We start from the raw sequence: 25,495 nt of genomic DNA on the forward strand, positions 1-25,495 counted from the left end.
TTACGTTACAAAAATAGTTGAAGGGTTTTTATCCGATTCAAACTTAGTTGAGGGGTTGTTTCACTAAAAATTATAAAAAAATAAAAAACTAGTAAATGTTGCATTGAAAACTGAAAACGACAACAAATTTAAAACAAACAAAACTCTCTAAAACGACAATTAAAAAAAAAAACAGAAGGAGTATTAGTTTTTCAATATAAAAACATCATTAGTTATCTATTTAAACGCAATTCAACCAATAATAAAATAAATTGCATGCATAATAAAAATAATTATAAAAAATAAAAAACTAATAAATGTTGCATTGAAAACTGAAAACGACAACTAATTTAAAACAAACAAAATTCTCTAAAACGACAATTAATAAAAAAACGGAGGGAGTATTAGTTTAAACCTATCATAAATAAGCTTCAAGGTGTCCTCTTAATTAGACATGAAATTCCTCAATTTTAAATTAGCCTCTACCTCTTTTAGTTACATTTCTTGCAATGCAAATTCTTTACCAGATTCTTTGGCCAAGAAGACCTTCCTTGAACGAATGTTTAGTCCATGAAACTTGAGTAGTTAACTTGTTATAAAAAATTTTACCAAAAAAAACTTGTTATAAAAGTAATGGTATACTTAAAAAAAAAAAACCTATCACAAATGATACTAATAGAGACATAAATTCACAAATTTAAAAATCAGACATATACTATTATTATTTCTTTTTTTAAGCTAACTAGTTATTAAATCAATAGTAAATTCTCAAATAAGCTTAGAAATCATTAGAAATCTTTTATCAGTATTTCTCCTCCTCTCATCTATACAAAAAAAAAAAACTTTTTCGACAACGGTTGCAAAAGCCAAGTCAGAGTAATGATATCTAGCGTGATTTGATTGTAAAGATCGTGAGTGATGACGTGATCCTCAAGCAAACTCGAGACACTAAGCACAAACCCTACTTACGACTGAAGCTCCTGAGAGGAAGAAGAAGAAGAAAAGAGACTATTGTTACTTCTCTCTAAGCTGCCGACTGAAACAGAGTCATTATCCTCCACGTCGACCATAGCCAGGCTTAAGTGTAATTCTGTGTTCGAATTGGGGTAAACCTCGTCATCGAAACAATCTTCATCTTCTTCTATTTTCTTCACCCACTTCTCTAATTCATCTTCTCCTCTTAGCAGCTTGAGTATCTGAAGAAATGTAATTAAAAAAAAAGACTAAAAGGTTAGATCTTGGCGCAATTTATAGATTAAACAGAGGATCCAACACTTCTATTCCTAAACAATAAGCCAGCACAATTAGTGTAGTTAACCTCTCTGATATTAGGTCGATGAGTGGCTGCTCTTGTGAGACAATGTGTAGCGGCGAGAACCATCTTATGAAATTGAGCTTCATCGAAAGTCCCTATGTTCGGATCCAAGAGCTCTTTTAGATTGCCTTTCTCGATCATCGGTTTTGCCTGCAACCCAAGTAATCTCTATTTGAGTTTTTCAATGAGGATTTCTTACACTACAATCAACCAAAACCAACACTTACCCACATGACCAAACTCTCTTGTCCTCTTGGACTATCAGATGAAATGGATGTTCTTCCTGATATGAGTTCTAGCAAAACTACTCCAAAGGCATACACATCGATTTTATCGCTGACTTTTCCGTACATGAAGTACTCAGGCGCTAGGTATCCAAACGTCCCCACCACGTCTCTTTGTATAGTGTATCGACAAGACTTGGATCCCCACATCGAAAGCCCGAAATCAGAAAGCTATTCTTGCAAGAAAGATCCGAAAAAAGGTTAAATCTTATGAGTTCTTTCATATATTTATGAGTTCTGAGTCAGCAGTTCTAATACCTGGGGTTCGAACTCATCTGAGAGAAGAACATTCGAAGATTTGACATCTCTGTGGATGACAGGATTAGAACATTGGTTATGTAGATAATCAAGGGCTTCCCCTAACCCAATTGCTATCTTGAATCTCTCTTCCCATCTCAATACATGCTTACCTGCAGAAACTGAATAACCATACTTAATATATTAAAGCAATTTTTGTGTAGATTGTTTAGAGAGTAGAGTAGTATTTTGCTAACCCTGAAGGGTTTCCTCTAAACTTCCTCTGGATGAGAGATTGTAAACCGAGATTAGGTCATTGTAGTGAACGCAGACACCGATCAAAGGAGAGATGTTTTGGTGAGTCAAAGAAGAGATTATGCTCACTTCTTGAACAAAATCCTTCACTGCTTCTTTAAAAGATGATTTCAAGATCTTCACCGCCACTGCTTTTCCAGCTTCAAGAACCCCTTTGTAGACTTCGTTACATCCTCCTTTTCCGATAAGATTCTCTGCAATCCAAAAAACCAAGAATTCGATGAACATAAAGTGACTGAGAAAACAAAACAAAACAGAGTTGTTTGTTAGTACCTGAAGAGAAATCTGATGTTGCTGTCTTAAGAACATCGTAGCTAAACCATCTGTTTATTTCCTTTAGTATGTCTTTAACTTCTTTATCGCATAAACTCAGTTGAGAAGTCATATTCGGATGATGAGGAAACCGTTCAGGCAAGCTCATGACCCAATTGACAACAGATATTTTACGAGTGTGATGTTGAGCCAGAGGAGTAGCTAAAGTGGTTGTTCTTAGCAATGGCCAACCCGGTTTCTGGTCCATTACCTCTACTGATGGAAGAGATAGCGATCTTCCTGAAATCTTCCTCTTCTCTTGGACAGTTTTTTCGAGCCCTCTGCTTGATTCTTCGGATTTCAATTGGCTTTCTTTATCTGAAAATCCATCAGAAAGTTCAGAAATTGGTCTTGAGTTCATATTTTGAGCTGCAAGAAAAATGAAACCCCACTTCTTGTCAATATATTAGAATCTGAAGAATGTTATATAGACTTATAGAGATGAAGTTGTAAAGAAAACCAACGAACCAAGAGGTAGGTGGTAATGGTTGGAACTTCTAAAGACTATATTCCCTCTATAGATAGCCAAAACATAAGTTGTTGGAGGAAGCTCTTTTGCGCAGCCTTTAGCTACTTTTAGACTTATAAAAAAATATATATCTAAAATCAGTAAGAGAATATTAAATTTTATATACAGTAGAATTTTATTTCTTATAGATTTTCTCACCTTAATTTTCTTTGATGTTTAACTCCAACAACAATGGATATAGCCTTGTAACTATTTGCTTCTTTAACTAAAACCTCTTGAACTGAACTTCCCTTCAAAACTTCTCCTTTGAGCTCAATCTGTCTCAAAAACCAAATATTATCCATTAGCGATTGGTCAAAATGGTCTCTTTACGCGAAATAAACACGGTAAAAATGTAGAAATACCTTCTTTGTTGAGCAGAATTCACTAAAAAGTTCCAAGTACCGATCCAACGATGACTTGGTTTTCAAGGCACGATCTGCATCAAATTCCATAAATTCAGAAACATTAAAAAAAGTTTAGAAAACAGAAACTTCAAAAGAGCAAATTAATTAACAAGCTTGGAGAGGAGAAGAAGCTCACGAGAAGTTGAACAAACATGAACTACAACAACACAATCGCCATGTTCTGCAACATCTTCAAGTGTCCATTTCAAGATCTCTTTGCCACTCTCATCAATTTTAATTCCAACCAATATAGTGTTCCTCTGCTTCACATTCACACTATCCACTTTTTTGTTTTTCTCCACTGCCATTATTTTTTGGCCTTTGTGCAAAGAACTAATACTAAAAATGCGAATTAGAGAGGAATCAATGGCTTAAACAATATCAAATAAATTAATAAAACCCAAACTTTTTGTTGTTATTTAAAAACTCAATTTGTAGGGAAGTTGAAAGATAGGAAAGTCAGAAAACTTGATGTTGCAACTACTACCAGATATAAACAAATAGAAACTCCAGAGTAGAGAAAGAGAGAGAGACACTTGAAAATTCAATGGACATTTAAAGATAATAAAAATAAACAAATTGGATTTTAAAGAAGATACACGATGAACATTAACAGACAACATAGTATCACCTAAATCATCTGTATTTAATATAAAAAAAATTTCTTTAGAACAAAAATAAAATAAAATTGATAGTTTTTGGCTGCCATGTGCCATCAGCATTTGTACCTGCTTCTGCCACGAATATATAAAAACCAAATAGATTGACCCATATTTAATTATAAAACAAGAAGAAAGACAAACTTACATTTAAAGGACCTCAATTTTTCTTAAATGTAAATGCTGATCTTCTTCTCTTCTCTTCTTTTAAAGAAAAATAAAGAAGATTGGCTTTATTTAATTGATTTTTTTTTATAAATTAATATAAAACTGATATGATCAGAGAAGAAAGAAGAGGTGAAGAGAGAAGTGAGAAGAAAGTGTCGGTGAGAAGAGACAGAGAAACAGAGACTGACTTTAAGAGAAGCCAAGAAAAGGGTCCAGTGAGCAAAAGAAGACAGGGGACCAATATTGTTTTTCCAATTTTCCTTTTTTAATTTTTAGGTTTTTTTTAGATTGAAATGAAAAAAAAAGGGAAACTAAAGACGAATAAATGAGGTTTTTTGTGTGTTCTTGGTTTTATAAGATGATAAAATAAATGAGTTGGTTAGAGGAAACAGGCAAATTTAGCGGGAAGGAGCATGAAATGAGGTGATTTTAAGAAGGCTAAGTCACAAGTGAATGTGTGGCCACCGGCTATAACGGGTTATGAGCAACCAAGACGGCCAAAAAGCCTTGAAAGCTACCTCATTTACTTACGGCACGGAAACGGCTATATAAAAAGAACTGATCATTTCTTCTTTTATTTTGATGTAGACAAATGTTTTTTCTTTAATGAGATAATAAAGTACAGAGTTAACTCAGATAAGTCGTCAAATGTCAAGCAAAAATTAAGAAAATAACCATTGTAATACTATTTTGCATATATGTGAAATTGTGTGATTTTATAAACTACCATGATGTCTATAGGCATGTTCATCCTTGATTTTGAAACATTAAATAGCGGGTAAAACCCGAGAACATGTAATTTGGGTAATGAGAAGCATTCCTAAAATATTTATGATGAAATATGGAATAAAATTAGGGGTAAGGTTCGGAAAATTTCGAGTAGATGATACCGTAAAACCAACATATCAATTTTCATTAATTTGGATAAAAGTCGACTTTGATACGAGTATTTCGAATACTACATATGCTCCATACTCGGCTCATTTCCTTATCCGTTAGACTAAATTTAATATAGGGTTATCTAATTTATGTATATTCCCTAAATTTAATAACTCATATAGTCAGAGTCTTCATTTTTAACAGATTTTTCGAAATAATGTGACATAAGAATCACGTTTTGACCCACATAATGCATCTGTATATTTATCAGGTAGACAACTACCAGTGTCTTAAACCTTTTTTTTTTTGTTCAAAAACACTTCGGTACATATTTTTCTAAAATTATAAGTCAAATAATTCATTAGGATTCCGCAGCCGAGCAAATATTCTTTCCAATCTTAGCCACTGCACAATTCTCTGCGTAGAGTCGTAGACACTACGTCGATTAATTTAGATATATCCTGTAACATGCATTCGAGTTTTTTCAACTCATGATCATGCATGGATCAATTATTAGGAAATTCTTCAATTGAAACGTTATATATAACTTCATGTCTCGTTAGATAAGAAGAAGGCATTCTGTAATCGATTCAGATAGTCATTGTTTTAATTAGGTAATTGAAAAGTAACCCTTATATTATTTGTTCTAATTTCTTAATCTTAGAAACATTTTTTTAGAGATTTTTAAATGCAAATTTTATATAGAGTTTTCGCCTCAGCTACGTTCTTCTTTTCCTTAGAATCTCGATCTTATTGTACTCTTTATTGATCTATGTTCGTATGTGTTTATGCAGAGTAAAACAGAGTATAAAATGGTACACAAGAATTACAAGTTCCCAAGGCCAAAATCACCGGCCAAGGTACGTCTTGGAGAGCTAAGCCAGCTCTCAAGGCATTCACAAAGAATCTGTGTGAGTTACAAGGTGTCTGAGAAGGCTATGGAGCTTTACAACCGAGAACACTCAAGACTAGATCGAGGAAGAAGATGAGTCCTCTCTCTAACCCTATTCTCTCTCTAAGCTCAGTCTCTCTCTATCTCTTCACCTACTCACACCGTCTTGATTCTTTGCCTTACTCGTCTTATACCTGTGCAGATTCCAGCTCGTCACACTCGAGCTTGTTACTCTCTCAACTGATCGTAACTAACCTTATCCGTAAGGTTCACTGCACCAAGACACTTGACTCAAACGACATCCAAACATGTGTTTTCGTCCCTTCGAGCTGATTCCTGGACTTGACTCTTCCTGGGCCTTTCCTGTGACACACACAAGCCCAACATCAATCCTTCAGCCCATTCTGAATGTAAGCGATCTCTCACATTCTCCACCTCGTGTCATTCAGACAAAAGATACCCGAGACAATCTTATCCGATAATCTTGTTCATTCCGACCGACTCCACAGTCGAAACCCTAGCTCAGATCCGAGCTAGATTCCAGTCTCTGATCACTCTCAGACGACTCCTTCCTTCTTCAAATTTCTCAACAGGCACCGACTTCGTCAATATATCTGCTGGATTCACCTTGGTGTCTATCTTGGTAACCACGATGTCTCCTTCTTCGATGTAACCCCTGATGAAGTGGTAGCGAGTATCGATATGCTTCGTACGCTCATGGAAGACGCTATTCTTCGCTAAACATATGGCGCTTTGCGAGTCACAGAAGATCTCAACACTCTTCTGGGGAAAACCCAACTCTTCGTTAATCCTCTTTAACCATAACGCCTCTTTTCCAGCTTCTGATAACGCCATATATTCGGCTTCCGTTGTTGACAATGCTACCACTTGCTGCAGACCTGAGCGCCAGCTCATAGTATTTCCTCCGACTTGAAAAGCATATCCGGTGATGGATCTACGTCTATCAAGGTCAGTTGCATAGTCACTATCACAATAACCTTTGATATCAAATTCCTGTGACCGCTTAAACGTTAGCTTGCAATCTGAACTTCCTTTTAGATACCTTAAGATCCATCTAACTGCTTTCCAATGTTCTGTGCTAGGAGAGCTCATGAATCGACTGACTAGACCTACCGCATGAGCGAGATCAGGCCGAGTTTCAACCATCGCGTACATCACACTTCCTACGGCACTGCAGTAAGGTACTCTTCTCATTTCTACTTCAGCCTTAGCTTTATTCTCTGGCTTAGTACTAGATAACCGGAAATGACACCTAATAGGAGTTTGAACTGATTTCACATCAACTGAATCAAAATTCTTTAACACCTTCTCAATGTAAGCCTCCTGAGATAAAACCAAAACACCTTTAGACCTGTCCCTTAAAATATCCATGCCTAGGATCCTTCTTGCTGGTCCTAGGTCCTTCATGTCGAACTCACGACTCAACAAATCTTTAACCACCTGAATCTGAGCTAAATCTTTAGCCACAATTAGCATATCATCAACGTATAACAAAAGATACACAAAATTTCCTCCTCCATAAGCTTTGAAGTACACACAAGTGTCAAGCCTGCTTCGTGTGAACTTCTGAGATTTCATAAACCTATTAAACCTCAAATTCCACTGTCTAGGAGATTGCTTAAGACCATATAGAGACCTCTGTAATAAGCACACCTTATTTCCTTTAGTATAACCTTCGGGCTGTTCCATAAGGATTCTTTCATCCAATCTCCATGTAGAAAAGCCGTTTTGACATCCAACTGTTCCAACTCAAGATCCAAATTTACCACCATAGATAAGAACAGTCTAATCGTTGTATGGTTTACCACAGGAGAAAACACTTCATTATAATCAATCCCTTCAATCTGAGAAAACCCCTTTGCCACTAACCGTGCTTTAAACCTTGGCTTCTCAATACCTGGAATACCTGGTTTCAATTTGAATACCCACTTGCACCCGATTGTTCTTTGTCCTACAGGCCTATCAATCAACTTCCAAGTGTAATTCTTTTCAAGAGATAACATCTCCTCATCTGTTGCACCCAACCATTCTTCTTTGTTTTTACCATTCATAGCTTCCTTAAAAGTCCTTGGTTCTTCAACCTCCATTAACTCAGCTACATGTAGTGCATAGGCCGCAACATCTGAATCATCATATCTACTTGGTGGTTTGATGTTTACCCTTCTTTCTCTATCTCTTGCAAGTAGATAGCTGTCTGGACTTGGAGGAGAATCATCTGATTCTTCTGAATTTTTGTCTATCTCCTCATCTGAAACTACTCCACCTTCACCTGAAGTAGCTCCACCTTGCAGAGTATCCTCTTCACTTTTGCTATCAATAACCGGGAAGGAAACTTTCTCCTTTCCTTTCACTTTCACTTCTCCTTCTTTATTGTTAGCAACATGCTTCTTGTCAATATCTTTGAACAAAGTATCTTCCCAGAAGACAACATCTCGACTGATAACACATTTCTTCTCATCATAACTCCAAATCCGATATCCTTTAACTCCTTGAGGATATCCCATGAATACACCTTTCTTTGCCCTCGGTTTCAATTTCCCTTGATCCACGTGATAGTACACTAAACAGCCAAACCTCCTCATATGCTTATAGTCAGGTTTCGACCCTGTCCAAATTTGTTATGGCACTTCAAAGTTCAGAGGAGTGGATGGAGACCTATTTATCATGTATACCACTGTTGATGCAGCCTCTGCCCAAAATGCTTCACCCAAACCTGTCTCACTTAGTAGACTACGAACCTTCTCAAGTATAGTTCTATTTAACCTCTCAGCAACTCCATTCTGTTGTGGAGTGTAGGGGCATGATTTATGCCTCATAATTCCATGAACCTTACAATGATCATCAAATATCTTATTGCAATATTCTAGACCATTGTCGGTCCTTAATGCCTGTAACTTCTTCCCACTTTGATTCTCCACAAACGTTTTCCATTCCACGAACTTGTTGAAAGCCTCGTCTTTAGTTCTGAGAAAATACAACCAAACCTTTCTTGAGAAGTCGTCAACAAACGAGATGTAGTACTGACACTTAGATAGACTAGGTGTAACATTTGGTGAGCCCCAAAGATCAGAATGAACATACTCCAACTGAACTTTTGAAGTATGCTTCCCAATCTTATATGACAACTTATGGGATTTCCCAAGGATGCAAAATTCACACTGTATTAGGTCTTCAATGTTAATATCTTTGAGTAACTCCTTCTTGACCAAAACCTGTAAGCCTTTTGCACTCATATGACCCATACGACTATGCCACAGCATTGCTTTATCCGCTGTAGTAATTGCTGCATTAACCTGCTCTTTCACTGGTGTTCCATCTAGAATATAGAGGGTATCTCGATAGTCCCCTGCCAGTACTTCTTTATCCTTGTAAAAGACCTGTAGTCTGAAGTTCTTTGATTGAAACCAACAACCTTGAGATTCCAATTGTCCCAAAGAAATCAGATTTCTCTTTGCCGTTGAAGAATATCTGACCTTGGTTAAAATAACACTTGAACCGTTACTTTTAACAATCTTAATACTCCCAATAGCCGAGATAACACAGTGAGTATCATTGCCCATTAGGATCTTTCCACCATCAATTTCTTGAATATCGAACATAAGATCCTTCCGGAATGTTAAATGATACGAGCACCCCGAGTCAAGAACCCATCCATCCTTTGAATACAATTCTGAAGCAGTCAACACTAAGGGCTCGTCATTTATTGACTGTCCAACATTAGCATGAGAACTGCTAGCTTGACCTTTCTTTGGACAATCTTTCTTAAAGTGACCTTCAGCTCCACATACCCAGCAAGCCTTCTTGTTTTTAGTTTTGGCTTTGCCTTTGTCTTGTTGCTTACCCTTCGAGTTGTTCTTCTTTTCAGGTTGTTGTTTCTGCTGCATATACAGCCCTTCACCCCCTGATTTTGTCAAGTAAGTACCCTTCTGCTTCATTTCTGTCTCCAAAGAATAGGCTGCAGTGGTGATCTCCTTTAGAGTTATCGTTTGTTTGCCTCCTCTGTATTTTAGAGTATGCACTAGCTGTGCGAACTGAGAGGGTAAGCTGTTAAGGAGAATAACAGCTTGGTCCTCGTCACTTAGTTCCACATCAAGACTTGCCAAATCTGATACAAGTTTGTTAAACACATCCAGATTTTTGTCTAAATTTTTACCTTCCTCCATCTTGAAGCTGTAGAACCTCTGCTTAAGATAGAATCTGTTAGGCAGAGACTTATCTTCATACTGTGACTCAAGAGAGTCCCACATAGATTGTGCCGTCTGATGTTTCAAGCCAACCTTTCTCAGTACCATGTCCGTTAGACTCATGCTCAGCAGATTCCTTACCCTACGGTCCTTTTCCAGCTTCTTAGGATCCGTTTTTACTTCTTCATCGTCTACCTCTTTTCCCTTAGGATCCGAAGTTGAAACCATACCTTCAACATTTAGAACCGAGTCTAAACCAAGAATCTCGAGCTGTGCGAGAATTCTATGCTTCCATATCGCATAATCACCTTCACCGTCGAATTTCTCGACCTCCCACTTCCCATGCGTAGGCTCAAGCATCTTGATCCGTCAGATCTGAGATCACAGACTTTGACAATCACAGATTTCCAGAGATGACCAACACACAGAGAGCGATTCACAAACAGAACACCAGAAAACCGTAGAATACCAGAGAAACAAAATATGACTCAGAAACCAGGTTGATCGATCCTTAATACCTGCTGAGTCGTTGCTTCTCTGAACCCGATAGATCCTGCTGACGGAATACCGAAAGAAGAAGCTCGAACAATCACCTTGATAGTGCCAACCAAGGCTCTGATACCACTTGTAGAGTTTTTGCCTCAGCTACGTTCTTCTTTTCCTTAGAATCTCGATCTTATTCGTACTCTTTACTGATCTATGTTCGTATGTGTTTATGCAGAGTAAAACAGAGTATAAGATGGTACACAAGAATTACAAGTTCCCAAGGCCAAAATCACCGGCCAAGGTACGTCTTGGAGAGCTAAGCCAGCTCTCAAGGCATTCACAAAGAATCTGTGTGAGTTACAAGGTGCCTGAGAAGGCTATGGAGCTTTACAACCGAGAACACTCAAGACTAGATCGAGGAAGAAGATGAGTCCTCTCTCTAACCCTATTCTCTCTCTAAGCTCAGTCTCTCTCTATCTCTTCACCTACTCACACCGTCTAGATTCTTTGCCTTACTCGTCTTATACCTGTGCAGATTCCAGCTCGTCAAACTCGAGCTTGTTACTCTCTCAACTGATCGTACCTAACCTTATCCGTAAGGTTCACTGCACCAAGACACTTGACTCAAACGACATCCGAACATGTGTTTTCGTCCCTTCGAGCTGATTCTTGGACTTGACTCTTCCTGGGCTTTTCCTGTGACACACACAAGCCCAACATCAATCCTTCAGCCCATTCTGAATGTAAGCGATCTCTCACATTTTACATAACGTGAATCTTATATCAACTCTGTTCATATAGCACACTTGTATAGTCTTTGTAAGATGACAAAGTCAAACAAAACTAAGTGGTAGACTGGTAGTGAACTAGTTATTTTTATTTGTGGAAGAGTTAATTGTTGGTCTTAACCAGATTCCTCCCAAATTTGGAATTATCAAACAGCTTTTATTTGGACATCGAAATGGTGTTATTTTTTAGATTAATTAAAAGATCTGGTGAGTAGGATACTCGACAACTACACTTACTTTAGAGAAATTAACTGGTTGGTAAAAAAATTGGATCAGATTATCCGGAAAAAATAAAGAAAACACAAAATTGACAAAGATTCAATGAATGTCAAATATATTAGAATAGTCCATTTTACCAAGTGTCGTGCTAAATAGAAATGTCGTGATGCTTGCGTCCTGTGGGTTGTCAATTGTAAATTTAATATGTCATTTGACGACGTTGTACTCGTCTCCACCAAACATTTTTCAATAGATTATTAATCAATTTAACATATGATCATAAGTCATACTGTACAAAACATTCATTAATATATACATATATTGTATAAAAAAAATTATCGTTTTGTATTGAACTTAAAATAAGAGCTGATTTTCATAATATATTAGCCGTGTACAAATAATTAGATGGGTCTTTTTAACTCAATATCATAAGTTAATTTTTCGGATCTATTGCCACTGCACGGACAAAGCAATAGTAAAAACATTTGTGTCCACTTTTCTGTTTTAATATATTTGCACTACTATTTAGCATGTGACACATATTTTTTTTGTTAATAATTGTATTTAGCACATTATTGCGTAACTTATTGTTTAGTATCCGCACACGAGATTAATTCAGTAAGTATAACTAGGTGGAGCTCAGAGATTCTTGTTAGATAGAGATGAGATCAATGTGATCTCGTCGAGGTCTTTTAAACGAGGTCTACTAAGCGAGGTAAGAGTTAGTAATCACAAGTATCAAGTATTTTAGTGTTTATTTCAGATTACGGATCCCGTAATAAATGAGATTACATGGCTATTTATAGTATTCAAATCAGGTTACATCTCGGTCAGAGTAGCTTGGGCGGCCGGGTAGATAGACCTGACCGACTGTCTATCAGAATATCGTGCTGGCAAGCTGTTTCATCTGCATCGACGTGGCGAGCTGTTTCATCCGCATCGACGTGGCGAGCTGCTCCTTCAACTTGCGGAGTTCATCTCTTGAATGACCCCGTTTTAGCCTGGCGACTGGGCCCTTATCCACTTTCGATATGCTTGGCTTTTACCAACCTCCCAATGGGCTTCATCGAAATTTACCAAATGGGGGCTGTGCTCAGCCCACATACAATAATTGTCCCCCCCAGTCCGTTGATGGAGATGTTACATCGATATTCAACGCATTGAGTTCAAAACCTTTCAACTCTCGGGACCTCGAAATCGGTGTGGGATCTTCGGAATCGAGGTGATACTTGGGAGTCGGGGGGTTGCGTGTGATCCTTAACGCTATTTAACGAAGAGTCGCAAAAAGGAACGGTCGAATCGGGAAACAAAAAGTTGCGAGTGGAAGCGTGATTATCGGGAAGCACGTGGAATCCGCATCTAAATAAGATACTGGGAAGCGTCCGAGTCATTATTACCTTCCTCGGTAACCGCTACTTTTTCCTTTATATAATCTGCTCTCATTCTCTTCTTTTCATTTTCTTCTCCGTTGACAAAAGGTAACTTCGCTCTTTCTTCTCTCTAGAATTTTTCTTTCTCTCTCTAGACTTTATTTTTCCTGCCGTTTTTGTCTTTCTTTTTGCGGTTTGATTTCTCCGATCATCGCACTTTCCCGGTTATATTTTGACATCGACGATGGCGTTGGGGAAACAACGGATTGAATCGAGCTTGGATTTTGGCTCCGAGTCGGATCAGGAAGTTTCCGTGAATGACAGCTCCTCACCCGAGGTGCGGTCGATATCTGAAAATCAGATCGAGAGGAGTCGCCGCTCACCGAATTGGCTGATCGAGTTCGACTTGATGGCGCGTCCTCGCAACGTGAGGCTTCGAATCCTCAGATAGTCGATCTCGAAGACGATTCTCGCGAAGGGGATGCTGCAGAACAGGCTGAGGATGAGGTCGACGAGGACGACAACGAGGAGGAAGACAACCAAACAAAACCTCAGAGGAGAGGTTCCAAACGCAAGGGGAACATCAAGAATCAGTTGGTCGACATCAGATCTCGGATGACGATGGAGCACCTCGAAGAGATGCGGGCGCTCTACGATTTTCGTTGTGAGCTCAGATTGCCGGATCCTGACGATTGTCCATGGCGAGCTCCGGACGGTTGGGTCACGCTGTATGAAGCCTGGTTCAGCATGTGTCATCTTTGGGTTCCTCTGCCGAGGCTGTTGACGGACTACGCAGACCGGTGAGGTATCGCTCTCTCGCAGATGCTCTCGGCGGGAATTCGATACATGGTCGCAGCCCTCCTTTTTGGGAGCGAGGTCGGGGTTAATGTCGACAGGCGTTTTTTCGAAGAGATGACCACTGTCCAGAGGAATAACTCGATCCCGGGTACCTATACTATCAAAGCCAGGAAGAATTGTTCTCTCATCTATCCCGTGAATAGGACATCGAATTGGGAGGCATCTTTCTTTTACGCCAAGGTCGATGAGTCGTTAGTCGTCGACATGACTAGAATTTTTTTAGAAGCGAATGGAGCCGGAGCATTGGTAGATCGTTAGTTCGATCGATTATTGGTTTTCTCTCTATATCTTACTTACGTCTAGATTTTTTTGCAGATCGAAACGTAAACCTCGACTCCTATCCAGAAGATTACTTCAAAAATCTCCAAAAACTCAGATCCGTTGGCATTCAGAAGTGGTCTGACATTCATCGTCGGAGAGTCGAGGCTGCCATTATTCACATTACGAACGGTAGGTTTTGATGTCGTCGGTTTTCTTTTTATTGTTAATATCGTCTAACTCGTTAACTCATTTCAGCTAGTTGGAGGAGAGAAAACCTTCAAAGGGAGAGATCGATCGTGATGGCTCCGATTCAGGTGAACGCGCCCAACCTCGCTGCACGTCTCAAGGCTAAGAAGAGCGAGAAGAAGGATCAGCAGGCTTCTGCCTCTCGGTCTGAGCATTCGGATCGAGTATAGACGGTTCAGAGGGATGCCGAGGTTGTTCCTCAACATGATGCAAACCTCGATCCTGCTGATGAGGGCAAGGTCGAGACCCAAGTCGCTTACCACGACGATGCTCAAAATCAAGAGGAGAGTCATCAGGAGGAGTAAGCGTCAGACGAAGCGGCAAGGTCGGCGAGGAAGGCAGAGAAGAAGCAGAGGAAGAAGAAGGATAAGAAGAGGAAGGAGAAGAAGGAAGAAGCTGAAGCTGCTCGTTTGGTTTGGCAGAAGGAGAAGGAGGAGGTCGCCAAGTCTAAGGCGAGTGGAAAAAGGAAGGAGCCTTCCGCTGGAGAAGAGAGGGATGGAGGTCGGGTTAGCGGCGAGGAGGCGACTAAACGAGCGAGGGTCGCTCCGTCCGGTGGTGACAGGGTCAACGAGGTCGACTGGAGCTTCTCATTTGAGTACCCCGAGTCGAGCAGACCATTCTTCAACAATGCTGACAAGTGCGCCGAGCTCTTCGGGAAGATAAGGGGATCTACTACTGAGGTTCCTACTGGTTCCGATGTGGCTTTCAAGGAAATGGCGAGCTTCGCTTTCAAGGTATGTTTAGAATTTCTATTCAACGTTCGTGCTCGCAGTGTGAGTTCAATTAAGATAGTTTCATAGCTTTTTTTTGTTCAGTTTATTGCGAGCTGCAATCGCACGAGGGGCCACTACATGCGCATGCTTCAGAATGCTGCGACTCGACTGAAAAATGCCCAGACTGCAGGTCAGAGGGCAGTGGACGAACGCGATGCCGCCCTTTCCCAGCGGAGGATTGCCGAAGACAATTCGCAAACCATGAAGAGAAAAGCGGAGCAGGTGGATGTCGGGGTGAAGGAGTTGACCGAGAAGATCGAGACGATGAGGCTGGAAAACATGGACTTGTTCAAGAACCTTCAAAAGCATAACAAAACGATTGAGACGAGGTGAAAATTCGTTTAACAAAACGTTTGAAACGAATAGAAAATCTGTTTTAGCAGGATAACTGGTGCGAGATAAGACAATAGTTGCGAGGTGAAACTCGGCTTAAGGGAACAATGGTTGCGAGGTGAAACTCGGCTTAAGGGAACAATAGTTGCGAGGTGATACTCGGCTTAAGGAAACAATAGGTGTGAGGTATGACTCGGCTTAAGGGAACAATAGTTGCGAGGTGAAACTCGGTTTAAGGGAACAATAGGTGCGAGGTATGACTCGGCTTACCCTGTTTTATTTCATTAATCGTGTCCGAATAGTGAGAATGCTCTACACGTAGTTATTCGGGTGATTTAAGAAAGGATGCGGGACTGGTCCCAGCTTATTCTCTTATAATCGTAAGGTTTTTGTTCCTTCGGATTTATTAAGAGATTGCATTGTAGGGAAATGCGTATTAGTAGATCGAACATCTAGCTAGGATGTCGATGTAAAAGATGTCGATGTAAAAGATGATAAAAGCAAACTTTATTAATAGATTTTATTAATAATTGTACCTTGTAAGAGGTTGCCTACGTACCCAACAAACTGGGATCAAGCCGATCGTAGTTCACATTCGAGATCTAGCTCGACTGAGTATAGCTCGGTGAGCGACCTTTTTTTTTTTTTTTGTAGTAGTACCGCTTAATGACGTTGGTGATCTGGTAGGGGCCTTCCCACTTTGCGCCCAGTTTTCCGGCGTTGACTTCCTTGGTATTGTCGAACACTTTGCGAAGGATGAGGTTGCCAGTTTCGAAGTGCCTACCTTTCACTCGTTTGTTCTAGTAACGTGCGATCTGCTGCTGATAGTTTTGCATGCGTAGTAAAGCGCGATCTCGCTCCTCCTCGAGCATGTCGAGGCTATCCTTTATCATTCTTTGTTCTTTTTGCTGTCTTGTGTCAACATTGTTCTGCGTATGCTCGGTAGACCGACCTCGCCGGGAGCTAAGGCTTCCATACAGTGAGACAATGAGAAAGGAGTTTTATTCGTCGATCATCGCAGTGTAATTCGATGTGACCATAGAACTCCGTCTAACTCGTCTGCCCATAAACCTTTTTTATCTTCGAGTCTCTTCTTGATGCCGTCGAGGATAGTCTTGTTGGTTGCCTCGGCTTGTCCTTTTCCTTGTGGGTATCGCGGTGTAGAGTTGCTTAGCCGTATTTTCCATTTGGCGCAGAAGTCTTCGAATACGTCGGAGATAAATTGAGGACCGTTATCGGTGACGATCTCGTAGGGTAGTCCGTGGCGGCAGATGATGTTTTTCCAGACGAAGTTCTTCACATCGGTTGCTTTGATTTTGGTGTAAGATTCGGCCTCGACCCACTTTGTAAAGTAATCGGTGATGATAAGTATGAATCGTTTCTGTCGGGATCGAGGAAGCGGACCTACGATTTCCATCGCCCATCGCATGAAGGGATAAGGCGGCGAGGAAGCGGCCAGGAGCTCGGCTGGCGCGTGGATCATCGGTGCCTGCCGTTGACATTGCTCGCAGCGAGCTACGAATCGATCACAGTCTGTTAGCATTGTCGGCCAAAAATGGCCGTGATTTTTGATTTTCAGAGCGAGAGATCGACCATTGGAGTGATTTCCACATGCTCCCTCGTGTGTTTCTTTCATGACATCGAGCGTCTCCTTGCCGTTCAGACAGTTGAGCAGGGCTCCTGTCGAGCTCCATCGATAGAGGTCGCCGTGTGACTGGACGTATTTGGTGCTCCGAGCTTTAAGACGTCTTGCTGCCCATCGGTCAGGTGGAACTAGGCCATCCGTAATATAGAGCAAAATTTCGATCCTCCAGTCGTCAGTTGGTGGTTCTTGCTCAGCAGGCTCATCGACGACATCGGGGAGAAGTAATTCGTTGGCGTTTATGCTGTTTGCTTCGAGCTCTTGAACGGCACATACTCCTCGAGGTAAGACAATGCTAGGGGTGTAAATGCTTTCAACTGGGATAACGCGCCTTTGATGTGGTTCAGTCGAAGCGAGAGCGGCTAGCGCATCGGCGGAAGTGTTGTCGCTTCTCGGGATTCTGGTGAGGGAGAAAGATTCGAAGCGATCAGTGAGGCTCTTAACGGCTTTAAGATACAAATCCATCCGGTCGTTCCTCGTGTCATAGTCGCCGCTGTATTGGCTTGCAACGAGCTGGGAGTCGCATAAAGCTTCGATTTTCTTGACCCCGATCCCTTGGGCTAGACGAAGTCCCGCAAGTAGGGTCTCATACTCTGCTTCATTATTGGAGGCTGGAAATTCGAGCCGAAACGATTGCTCCAATATCTCTTTCGTCGGGGAATTCAGTCGGATGCCAATACCTGCGCCTCGGGACGAGGAGGATCCGTCAACGTACAAAGACCACTTCTCGTCAGGGAGGTCGGTCTGGATTAACTCCGGGGGAAGCTCTACCAGAAAATCTGCGAGAACCTGCTATTTGGCGCTTGTCTTATTGTGATATTCGATGTCATACTCTGTTAGCTCGACAGCCAATTTTGCCATGCGACCTGACTGGCTCGGGCTGTGTAGTATCGTTCGAAGCAGCTGATTCGTCAAGACGACGATTGAATGAGATTGGAAGTAAGGTCGTAACTTTCTGGCGGACATGATGACTGCAAGTGCGAGTTTCTCCAAGGTTGGATAACGTTTTTCCGCGTCGTCCAGAGTTTTACTGACGTAGAAAATCGGTTTTTGCTCGCCTCGATCTTCCTTGACTAATAATCTGCTCACTGCTGAGCTCGATACCGCGATATAGAGATAAAGGGTCTCGCCCGTTTCAGGTTTTGCCAAAATTGGTGGGCTCGCGAGGTACTCCTTCAGTTGCTGGAACGCCTCTTCACACTTGCTATCCCATGCGAAACGTTTATTGCCTCGGAGGAGTTGATAGAACGGGAGACATTTATCTGTGGATCGCGAGATGAATCGGTTTAGTGCCGTGATCCGGCGGTAAGACGTTGGACCTCGCGAGTGTTGCGAGGTGATGGGAGATTGATTAGGGCGTCGATCTGCTTCGGGTTTGCCTCGATTCCTCGTTTAGTGACGATGTAGCCGAGGAACTCGCCGATGTAACCCCGAAAGTGCACTTTGCTGGATTGAGCTTCATTTGATATTGATTCAGGACAGTGAAGCAAGCCTGTAGATGACCGATGTGATCGCCGGCGGTAAGTGATTTTACCAGCATATCGTCGATGTAAACCTCCATCGTTCGTCTCAACTGATCGGCAAACATGTGGTTGATTAGTCGTTGGTACGTTGCGCCCGCGTTTTTTAAGCCGAACGGCATCACCTTATAACAGTAGGTCCCTCGGTCAGTGATAAATGACGTCTTTTTGCGATCTTCAGGATGCATCGTGAGTTGATTATAGCCGAAGAAGGCATACATGAACGACAAGAGCTCGTTCCCTGCAGTTGCCTCGACGATTCGATCGATATGTGGCAAGGGGAAACTATCCTTGGGGCACGCCTTGTTGAGATCGGTGAAGTCCACGCAGATTCGCCATTTGCCATTTTTCTTTTTGACGACAACTTGGCTTGCCAACCACTCCGGATATTTGACCTCGACGATCGAGCCAGCCTTCGACAAACGCTCCACTTCATCATTGACAGCTTGTGCCTTTTCCGGACCTAACTTTCTCCGTTTTTGCTTGATCGGTTTAAAGGTAGGGTCGATGTTGAGCTCGTGACTTGTTATCGAGGGATCAATCCCAGACATATCGCGTACCGACCAGGCGAATGTCGTATTTCGGCGAAGAAGTCTTACGAGCTCAACCTTAATCTCCTCCTTCAGGTCAGCTCCGATTCCTACGCATCGTTCGGGATCGCTTTCGTCGATGTTTACTAGGACGACGAGCTCTCGCTTAGGCCCTTCCTGAGATGGTAAATCGACTTGAGTTACGGGTAAGATCGTGAGGCACGCCTTGGCTGGAACCATGGATTTGAATCGGAGCTTGTGTTCGGCCACGAAGTAGAGTCTCGACATCTCTTGAGATCCTCGAATAGTTTTTACCCCGAACATTGTTGGGAACTTGAGGCATTGATGATAGGTTGATGGCATCGCCTTCATAGATTGTAGCCAAGGTGTTCTCAGGATCACGTTATAGATGGCAGGTTTGTCGATGACAACAAATTTGACGAGGCGGGTCGTCTTCGCCGCGTAGACTGGGAGTCTGATCGTTCCGATCGAGTAGACCATATCTCCATCGAATCCTGTGAATGGCTTAACTGACAATTTGAGGTGATGGTTTGCCAGTTCCATCTTGTCAAGAGTTTCTTTGAAAATCAGGTCTACCGAGCTTCCTGTATCGACCAATATCCACGACACCTCGCAATCTGCCACCCGGAGCTCGATCACAAGCGGGTCGTTATGCAGCATGTCGACTCCTTCCGTGTCGGCTTCGGAGAATATGATCGCATCGCTTTCAGCAATTTTGGGGTTTTTTACTCGCCATTTTTGTGCAAGCATGATTTGGCGGCCGTACTTTTTTATTGACCTAACAGAGTCGTTGCATGTCGATAAGCCTCCCATAATCATGAACACCTTTTTTAGAGATGCCGGAGGAGTGTCTCCTCGAGGTTGGTTACCCCGATCTCTCTTTGCGAGGTCGTTGTTGGGTTGCTCGCTCGCTAGGGGAAGAGGTGGGAGCTGCTCGGTAGGAACCGTCGGTTGAGCTTCGTTGTTGCGCGGCGTGGTGTTTTGGGGCTGGTTTGCTAAGGCAAATAAGCTTGTAGCTCGCGACACATCGCAGTCGGATGACCGTACTTGTTGTGATAGTCGCAGAAAGGTCATGTCTCCCCGCGGTCTCCCCGTTGCCAGGTGTTTGATTGGTTTTGATACTGGCGTTGTTGTTGAGTGCTGATGTTGTATGTCGCTCCTTGGTGGCTGTCACCTCGATAGTTATTGTCGAGGTTCTTGATAATCTTGTTTGAGGATTTCTTTGTGAGGCTGCTGCCTTGGCGTCGTTTTTGCTGGCGAGGCAATCTCTTTCTCTTCCTCGTCCTCGATGTATAAGGTGGCGCGGTGAAGCGCGTCTTCGAGAGTTCGGGATTTACTGAATTTGAGGCTGTCCCGAAACTTCGTATCAATTCGCAGGGCGTTTTGAAGAGCCGAGAGTGACGCCTCATCGGTCACGGTGATACGAGAAACTATCGCATTGAACCTTCCGATGAAAGATCGAAAGGATTCTTTTTCGCCCTGTTTGATTTGGAAAAGATCGGCGCTGGAGATTGCGCCTTGGGCGTACATCATGTATCTCTTGAGGAAGGCGGTTGACAACGCTTGGTAGCTGTCAACCGAGTTCGCTTTTAACTTAGAGAACCAAACGAGAGCCGCACCAATGAGATTTTCGACAAACAGCTGGCTGCAACCAGCATCTTTCTCTTCGGGGTGAATCGTGCTCGACCCATTTGAATGTTGAACGCAGTCATAAATTGGCTTGGATCTGAGTTGCCGTATACGTCGAGAGATTAAACTTCACTTGAGTCCTTATCGGGAAATCGGTGATTGGGGTCGTAAACGGGGTGTTTTGGCTTTCTTTCAGCACGCGAACGATCTCAGGCACCGAGCTGGTAACTTGATGTACTAGCGAGGTCATAGCTCGCAATTTGGCCCTCATTTCGTTCATTTCTTCATCTTGCTGTGGGTTTCTAATTTGAAGTCGACGCGTTTCGTGTTCGGGAGCTCCGATATTCACCTCGTCACAATTCGAGGTTGGGTGATTTTCTGTTGTCGGTGGTGCGGGAGAGTCTCCGAATAAGGCGCGCTGTACACGCTGAATTTCTTGCGCTCGTCTCTCCGGTGCTTGGGTCTCTGACGAGTGCAATACATTGACCTGGTCCTGACAAGAGAGTTGTGCTGCAGCTAGCTCGTTCAGGCGAGCACTTGTCTGATGATTCAACTCTTCCATTCGAGCCATCATTGTTGCGAATAATGCTGTGACGTCGGCAGGGGCTGGTGTGCTTCGGTTTACATCTTGTGCCTCTGGGTGTAAGGTCGCGTTTTCTACGGGATTCATCGTCGGTGATCGCCTATTCGAGGTTTCTGGATTGTTAACTGGTGACACGTTAAGTCCCTCCTCGGCAGTAGTCGATGTGGGCAGACTGATCGTTTCGTTGGTTTGAATTCCTGACATTATCGAGCCCCTCTTTGCGTAGAAAGAAATCTCTTAGCCCCACGGTGGGCGCCAATTATTGTTTATTATCCGCACACAAGGTTAATTCGGTAAATATAACTAGGTAAAGCTCGGAGATTCTTGTTAGATAGAGGTGAGGTCGATGTGATCTCGTCGAGGTCTTTTAAGCGAGATCTACTAAGCGAGGTAAGAGTTAGTGATCACAAGTATCGAGTATTTTAGTGTTTATTTCAGATTACGGATCCCGTAATAAATGTGGTTACAGGGCTATTTATAGTGTTCAAATCAGGTTACATCTCGGTCAGAGTAGCTTGGTTATTCACACTGGATGTACTCCTAGTTTCTACTGCAATAGAACAGTGATGTAGTTGTAATATAAAGGATTCGAAATTCAGAGGACCAGTGTTACTCTATGACTTTTCGAGGATTGAATTAAAGCTAAGACGAAAGATGGTTTGTTTGTAACGTTAACGACAAGTAAAAACAAGCTAAAAACGATTTCAATTCAAATTTAAAACAAGCACTAGATCAAGGTAATTCGCAGGAGTTTCAGAGATGAGAATCGAATGACTATTCAGGGCACAACTTAAATGCAGGTCTCGAACTCAAACATAAAAGCTTATCGATCCACTGTCGTGATCTCGATAACTTTATCTAATAACCTAAATTCTAAACTGTCGTTTGAACTTAGAAAATTGCAGACAAGCATTAACAAGCAGGTTTGATCTGTTCACGATTTGCCTTAACTTCAACTGTCGTTGGCTAAGGACAAATCGCTCACCAGTGTTTATTCTAGCAACCTATTACACTTTTGATGAATAGATTAACCTATGAACATAAATTGAATGGCCAATTCAACCTAAGCGTTAAGTCTAACAAAGGTGAAGACAATCGATTTTAAACCTTATTTGCATCCAAATCTCTAACTCATGAAATCCTTTGAAAATCTTAATCTAGCTAAGAGATCTACTCAGACATGGAGGAAAGAAACACAGCAACATATGGAAAGGAATTCATGAATTAAAATCGCAGAAGAGATAATAGGGTTCAGAATTCTTCTCAAAGTGTAGCAGATTTCTTCTCCCAAAAGCTTACAAGTAAAAACTCTCTGGTTCAGAAAATTGTAAAAAGAAAGCGTAAAAAGTCTGTAGGGTTTAGGGTTAGGATAAAACACAGGCGGCTCTTGGCTTTTTATTCCATCTCACGCAACTTAGGATTAGGTAAAATTGTTTCCTTATTTTTCTCCAGAGGTTGGAGCAGGTGCTCCACGAAGGGTCCAAACCGGGAGCAGGTGCTCCGCGGATGATTTCTCCAAAAGCGTATGAAATAGCTCCTTATTGCTCAGATTCATCTCCTTTTGCTCCAATGCCTTCTAAACACTCCAATCCTCTGATAAGGCCTCTAAGTCACCCGAAACTTCCTGAAAAGACTCCAAAAACTCCTAAAACAATTAGTAAACACAGGTTAGAATAAGCCAAAATCTCCACTCATCACTTGGGCGGCCGGGTAGATAGACCTGACCGACCATCTATCGGAGTATCGTGCTGGCGAGCTGTTTCATCTGCATCGACGTGGCGAGATGTTTCATCCGCATCGACATGGCGAGCTGCTCCTTCAACTTGCGGAGTTCATCTCTTAAACGACCCCGTTTTAGCCTGGCGACTGGACCCTTATCCACTTTCGATATGTTGGGCTTTTACCAACCTCCCAATGGGCTTCATCGAAATTTACCAAATAGGGGCTGTGCTCAGCCCACATACAACATAACCTATTAATCATAGAAGAGCATAAAGAATACACTGTCTCGAGGTATATAGCATTAATTGCGTACTCAAATATAGCATATGGTAAGTTTAAGAAAACATAGTTTATGGTGTTAATTTCTTTTATAGCTATCTATAACATGCGAATATATGTGGCTATAAGTCTATAACAATGTTGATGTGATCTGTGGGTATTACAATGTTGATGTAAATCTGTGGCTATTACAATGTTGATGTGAATTAGTTATGTTTTGAAGCCATAAATCAATTTATGCTGGACACACCTACTACTTGACCCACTACATAATTTTTATGTCAATACCACAGATTAGCTTACTTTTAGAGTTTTAGTTTACAATCTTCTAGTTACTTCTATAACAAAAAAGAAACAAATCTTCCCGTTAATAGAAAGGTAATTTATCTAAAATTGTTGAAATATTATTTTTAAAAGTATATAATAATATTTGAACATGTAATACAGCCATAACTTTTCATAAATATTGCAACACATAGATGCTTTGGTGAATTATTTCGGTTAGAAAATAATCATAATCATATGTACCTATCGAATAATTTGGTGGGTTTGAATTGAGAAGTAGTTATTACAAAGAATGAGATTGATCAACCACCAAGAAGCAAAGAATCAAAAATCAGCATGAATGCCAATAAATTGATACAAAAGATCTAGGCAAGAATCAGAATCAATATCAAATATAGTAATGACACTAATCAACATAATACAAAACAAGTTTCTCAATTTAACAAGGAAAAACAGAGATTACCAATATATGACGTTCCACTCTTTTCTTTTGTTTTATTACAACAAAATAAGACCAAACCAAAAGAAGAAGAAAAAGAGAAGTTGTAAGCATTTTGCAAAGAATGAAGAAGGGTTACAACTCTGGAGTTGTGAGTTTTAGAACAAGGCATACTTCTGGGTCCAGCTTCGAGCCATGGCTTCGTATTTCGCCTTGTCGGTTTTGTATATGTGAGCTATCTCCGGAACGAGAGGATCGTCAGGGTTTGGATCTGTGAGAAGAGAGCACACAGAGAGAAGCACCTGCAACACCAAAAATGTTTAGTAATTTGTGCTATCTATGTAACGGAGCCAAAAGCCTTGAGCTTCACTGTATATTACCAAAACGGATTTGAGTTATTGAAAATCTTGAAAAACAGAGATGACTTTTTTAGTGGTTTCAAACCTTAGAGATAGTAAGGGCAGGGCTCCATTGGTCTTTCAGGATATCCAAACAGATGTTTCCATTGCTGTTGATGTTTGGGTGAAACACTTTGGTTCTGAATACAACCTGAAAACATTAACCAAACACAAACAACAAAAGGAACAAGAAAGATCAAAACTTTATCTTGGACCAGATCAGAAACAACCCAATCATGATGAGCCCTCTGGTCGATTGATCTTATATTAGGAAGAGGCTATAAAGTTTTGTGATGTGGAAGTTATTTACCTTGGGAGGTTTGAAAGGATAATCCTGAGGGAAATGGATATTGACAAGGAAAACACCACCCGAGTATGGACTTTCGTTTGGACCCATTATCGTAGCTTGCCAGTGAAACATATCTTCTCCTGTTGGACCTGAGAAAAATATCAAATCTTTTGAAGGAAAATGTAGTAATATGACTTTGATGCTTGGCTTATTGTGTCTTTGCATCAGATAAATACAATCAAAAGTTTCTCTTTACCTGCACTGCATGATACAGGAGGGTCTCTCTGCAACTCTTTTAGTTCTTTCAATATCCGTCTTGTTGCCATCGTGCTGCAGAGTGTTGATTCAAAGGAATCTAGCACTAGAGAGAAGCTGAGGGGAAAAACCAAAATCTTTATTAAGATATTAGTAATCAGAAACAGAGTAAAAACTCCCAAAAGACAATAACTTCTCTTCACCCTCCAAAGCTCTCTCTTCTTGGTTGGATAGGTCTCACAAACGAAACCTAATCCTTATTTATAATAAAACGTAAAAGTAAAACACTCTAGGAAAAAAAAGAAGAGGCCTGTTTTTAAAGCGTGAACCGTAAGCAGAGATTGGTGATTCTCTTGCAAACAGGAATGGTTGGACTCAGATTTTAATTTTACAATTGTTTAAGCAATAT

At 41.2% G+C, this 25,495-nt stretch overlaps 2 protein-coding genes across 5 annotated transcripts; both read right to left on the minus strand.

Annotated features, from left to right (window-relative positions):
- Positions 1–754: 754 nt before the first annotated feature.
- Positions 755–4,284, minus strand: LOC18025839 (pto-interacting protein 1). 4 transcript variants are annotated; one of them, XM_024160865.1, is made up of 11 exons: positions 4,165–4,284; positions 3,494–3,696; positions 3,316–3,389; positions 3,110–3,228; positions 2,911–3,023; positions 2,404–2,811; positions 2,073–2,324; positions 1,837–1,997; positions 1,522–1,749; positions 1,298–1,444; positions 755–1,175 (listed from the first exon to the last, which is right to left on the minus strand). In XM_024160865.1, exons 2-11 carry the CDS (start codon positions 3,663–3,665, stop codon positions 945–947), a joined length of 1,905 nt encoding a protein of 634 aa, XP_024016633.1. In that variant the 5' UTR covers positions 3,666–3,696; positions 4,165–4,284; the 3' UTR covers positions 755–944. The 4 variants fall into 4 exon arrangements, with proteins under 4 accessions (XP_024016633.1, XP_006409394.1, XP_024016635.1 ...); XM_006409331.2 differs by having other exon boundaries at positions 1,837–1,988; positions 4,165–4,282; XM_024160867.1 differs by lacking the exons at positions 2,911–3,023; positions 4,165–4,284 and having other exon boundaries at positions 2,404–2,760; positions 3,494–3,657.
- Positions 4,285–24,079: 19,795 nt separating this feature from the next.
- Positions 24,080–25,482, minus strand: LOC18025841 (ubiquitin-conjugating enzyme E2 29). Its single transcript, XM_006409335.2, has 4 exons — positions 25,088–25,482; positions 24,853–24,980; positions 24,589–24,693; positions 24,080–24,446 (listed from the first exon to the last, which is right to left on the minus strand). Exons 1-4 carry the CDS (start codon positions 25,155–25,157, stop codon positions 24,303–24,305), a joined length of 447 nt encoding a protein of 148 aa, XP_006409398.1. The 5' UTR covers positions 25,158–25,482; the 3' UTR covers positions 24,080–24,302.
- Positions 25,483–25,495: the final 13 nt, after the last annotated feature.

The sequence above is a fragment of the Eutrema salsugineum genome, unplaced genomic scaffold (assembly GCF_000478725.1).
Source record: "Eutrema salsugineum unplaced genomic scaffold, Eutsalg1_0 scaffold_11, whole genome shotgun sequence".
In the NCBI taxonomy this organism is placed as follows: domain Eukaryota; kingdom Viridiplantae; phylum Streptophyta; class Magnoliopsida; order Brassicales; family Brassicaceae; genus Eutrema; species Eutrema salsugineum.

Bases quoted from the DNA above. Each gene is read 5' to 3' on its own strand.
- LOC18025841 (XM_006409335.2), bottom strand. From the start codon at position 25,157: ATGGCAACAAGACGGATATTGAAAGAACTAAAAGAGTTGCAGAGAGAC. The intron at 24,981-25,087 runs GTAAAGAGAAAC...TATTTTTCTCAG, and splicing joins TCCTGTATCATGCAGTGCAG to GTCCAACAGGAGAAGATATG. The intron at 24,694-24,852 runs GTAAATAACTTC...TAATGTTTTCAG, and splicing joins ATCCTTTCAAACCTCCCAAG to GTTGTATTCAGAACCAAAGT.
- LOC18025839 (XM_024160865.1), bottom strand. From the start codon at position 3,665: ATGGCAGTGGAGAAAAACAAAAAAGTGGATAGTGTGAATGTGAAGCAG. The intron at 1,750-1,836 runs GTATTAGAACTG...TTGCAAGAATAG, and splicing joins CAGATGAGTTCGAACCCCAG to CTTTCTGATTTCGGGCTTTC. The intron at 1,445-1,521 runs GTAAGTGTTGGT...CTTGGGTTGCAG, and splicing joins AAGAGAGTTTGGTCATGTGG to GCAAAACCGATGATCGAGAA.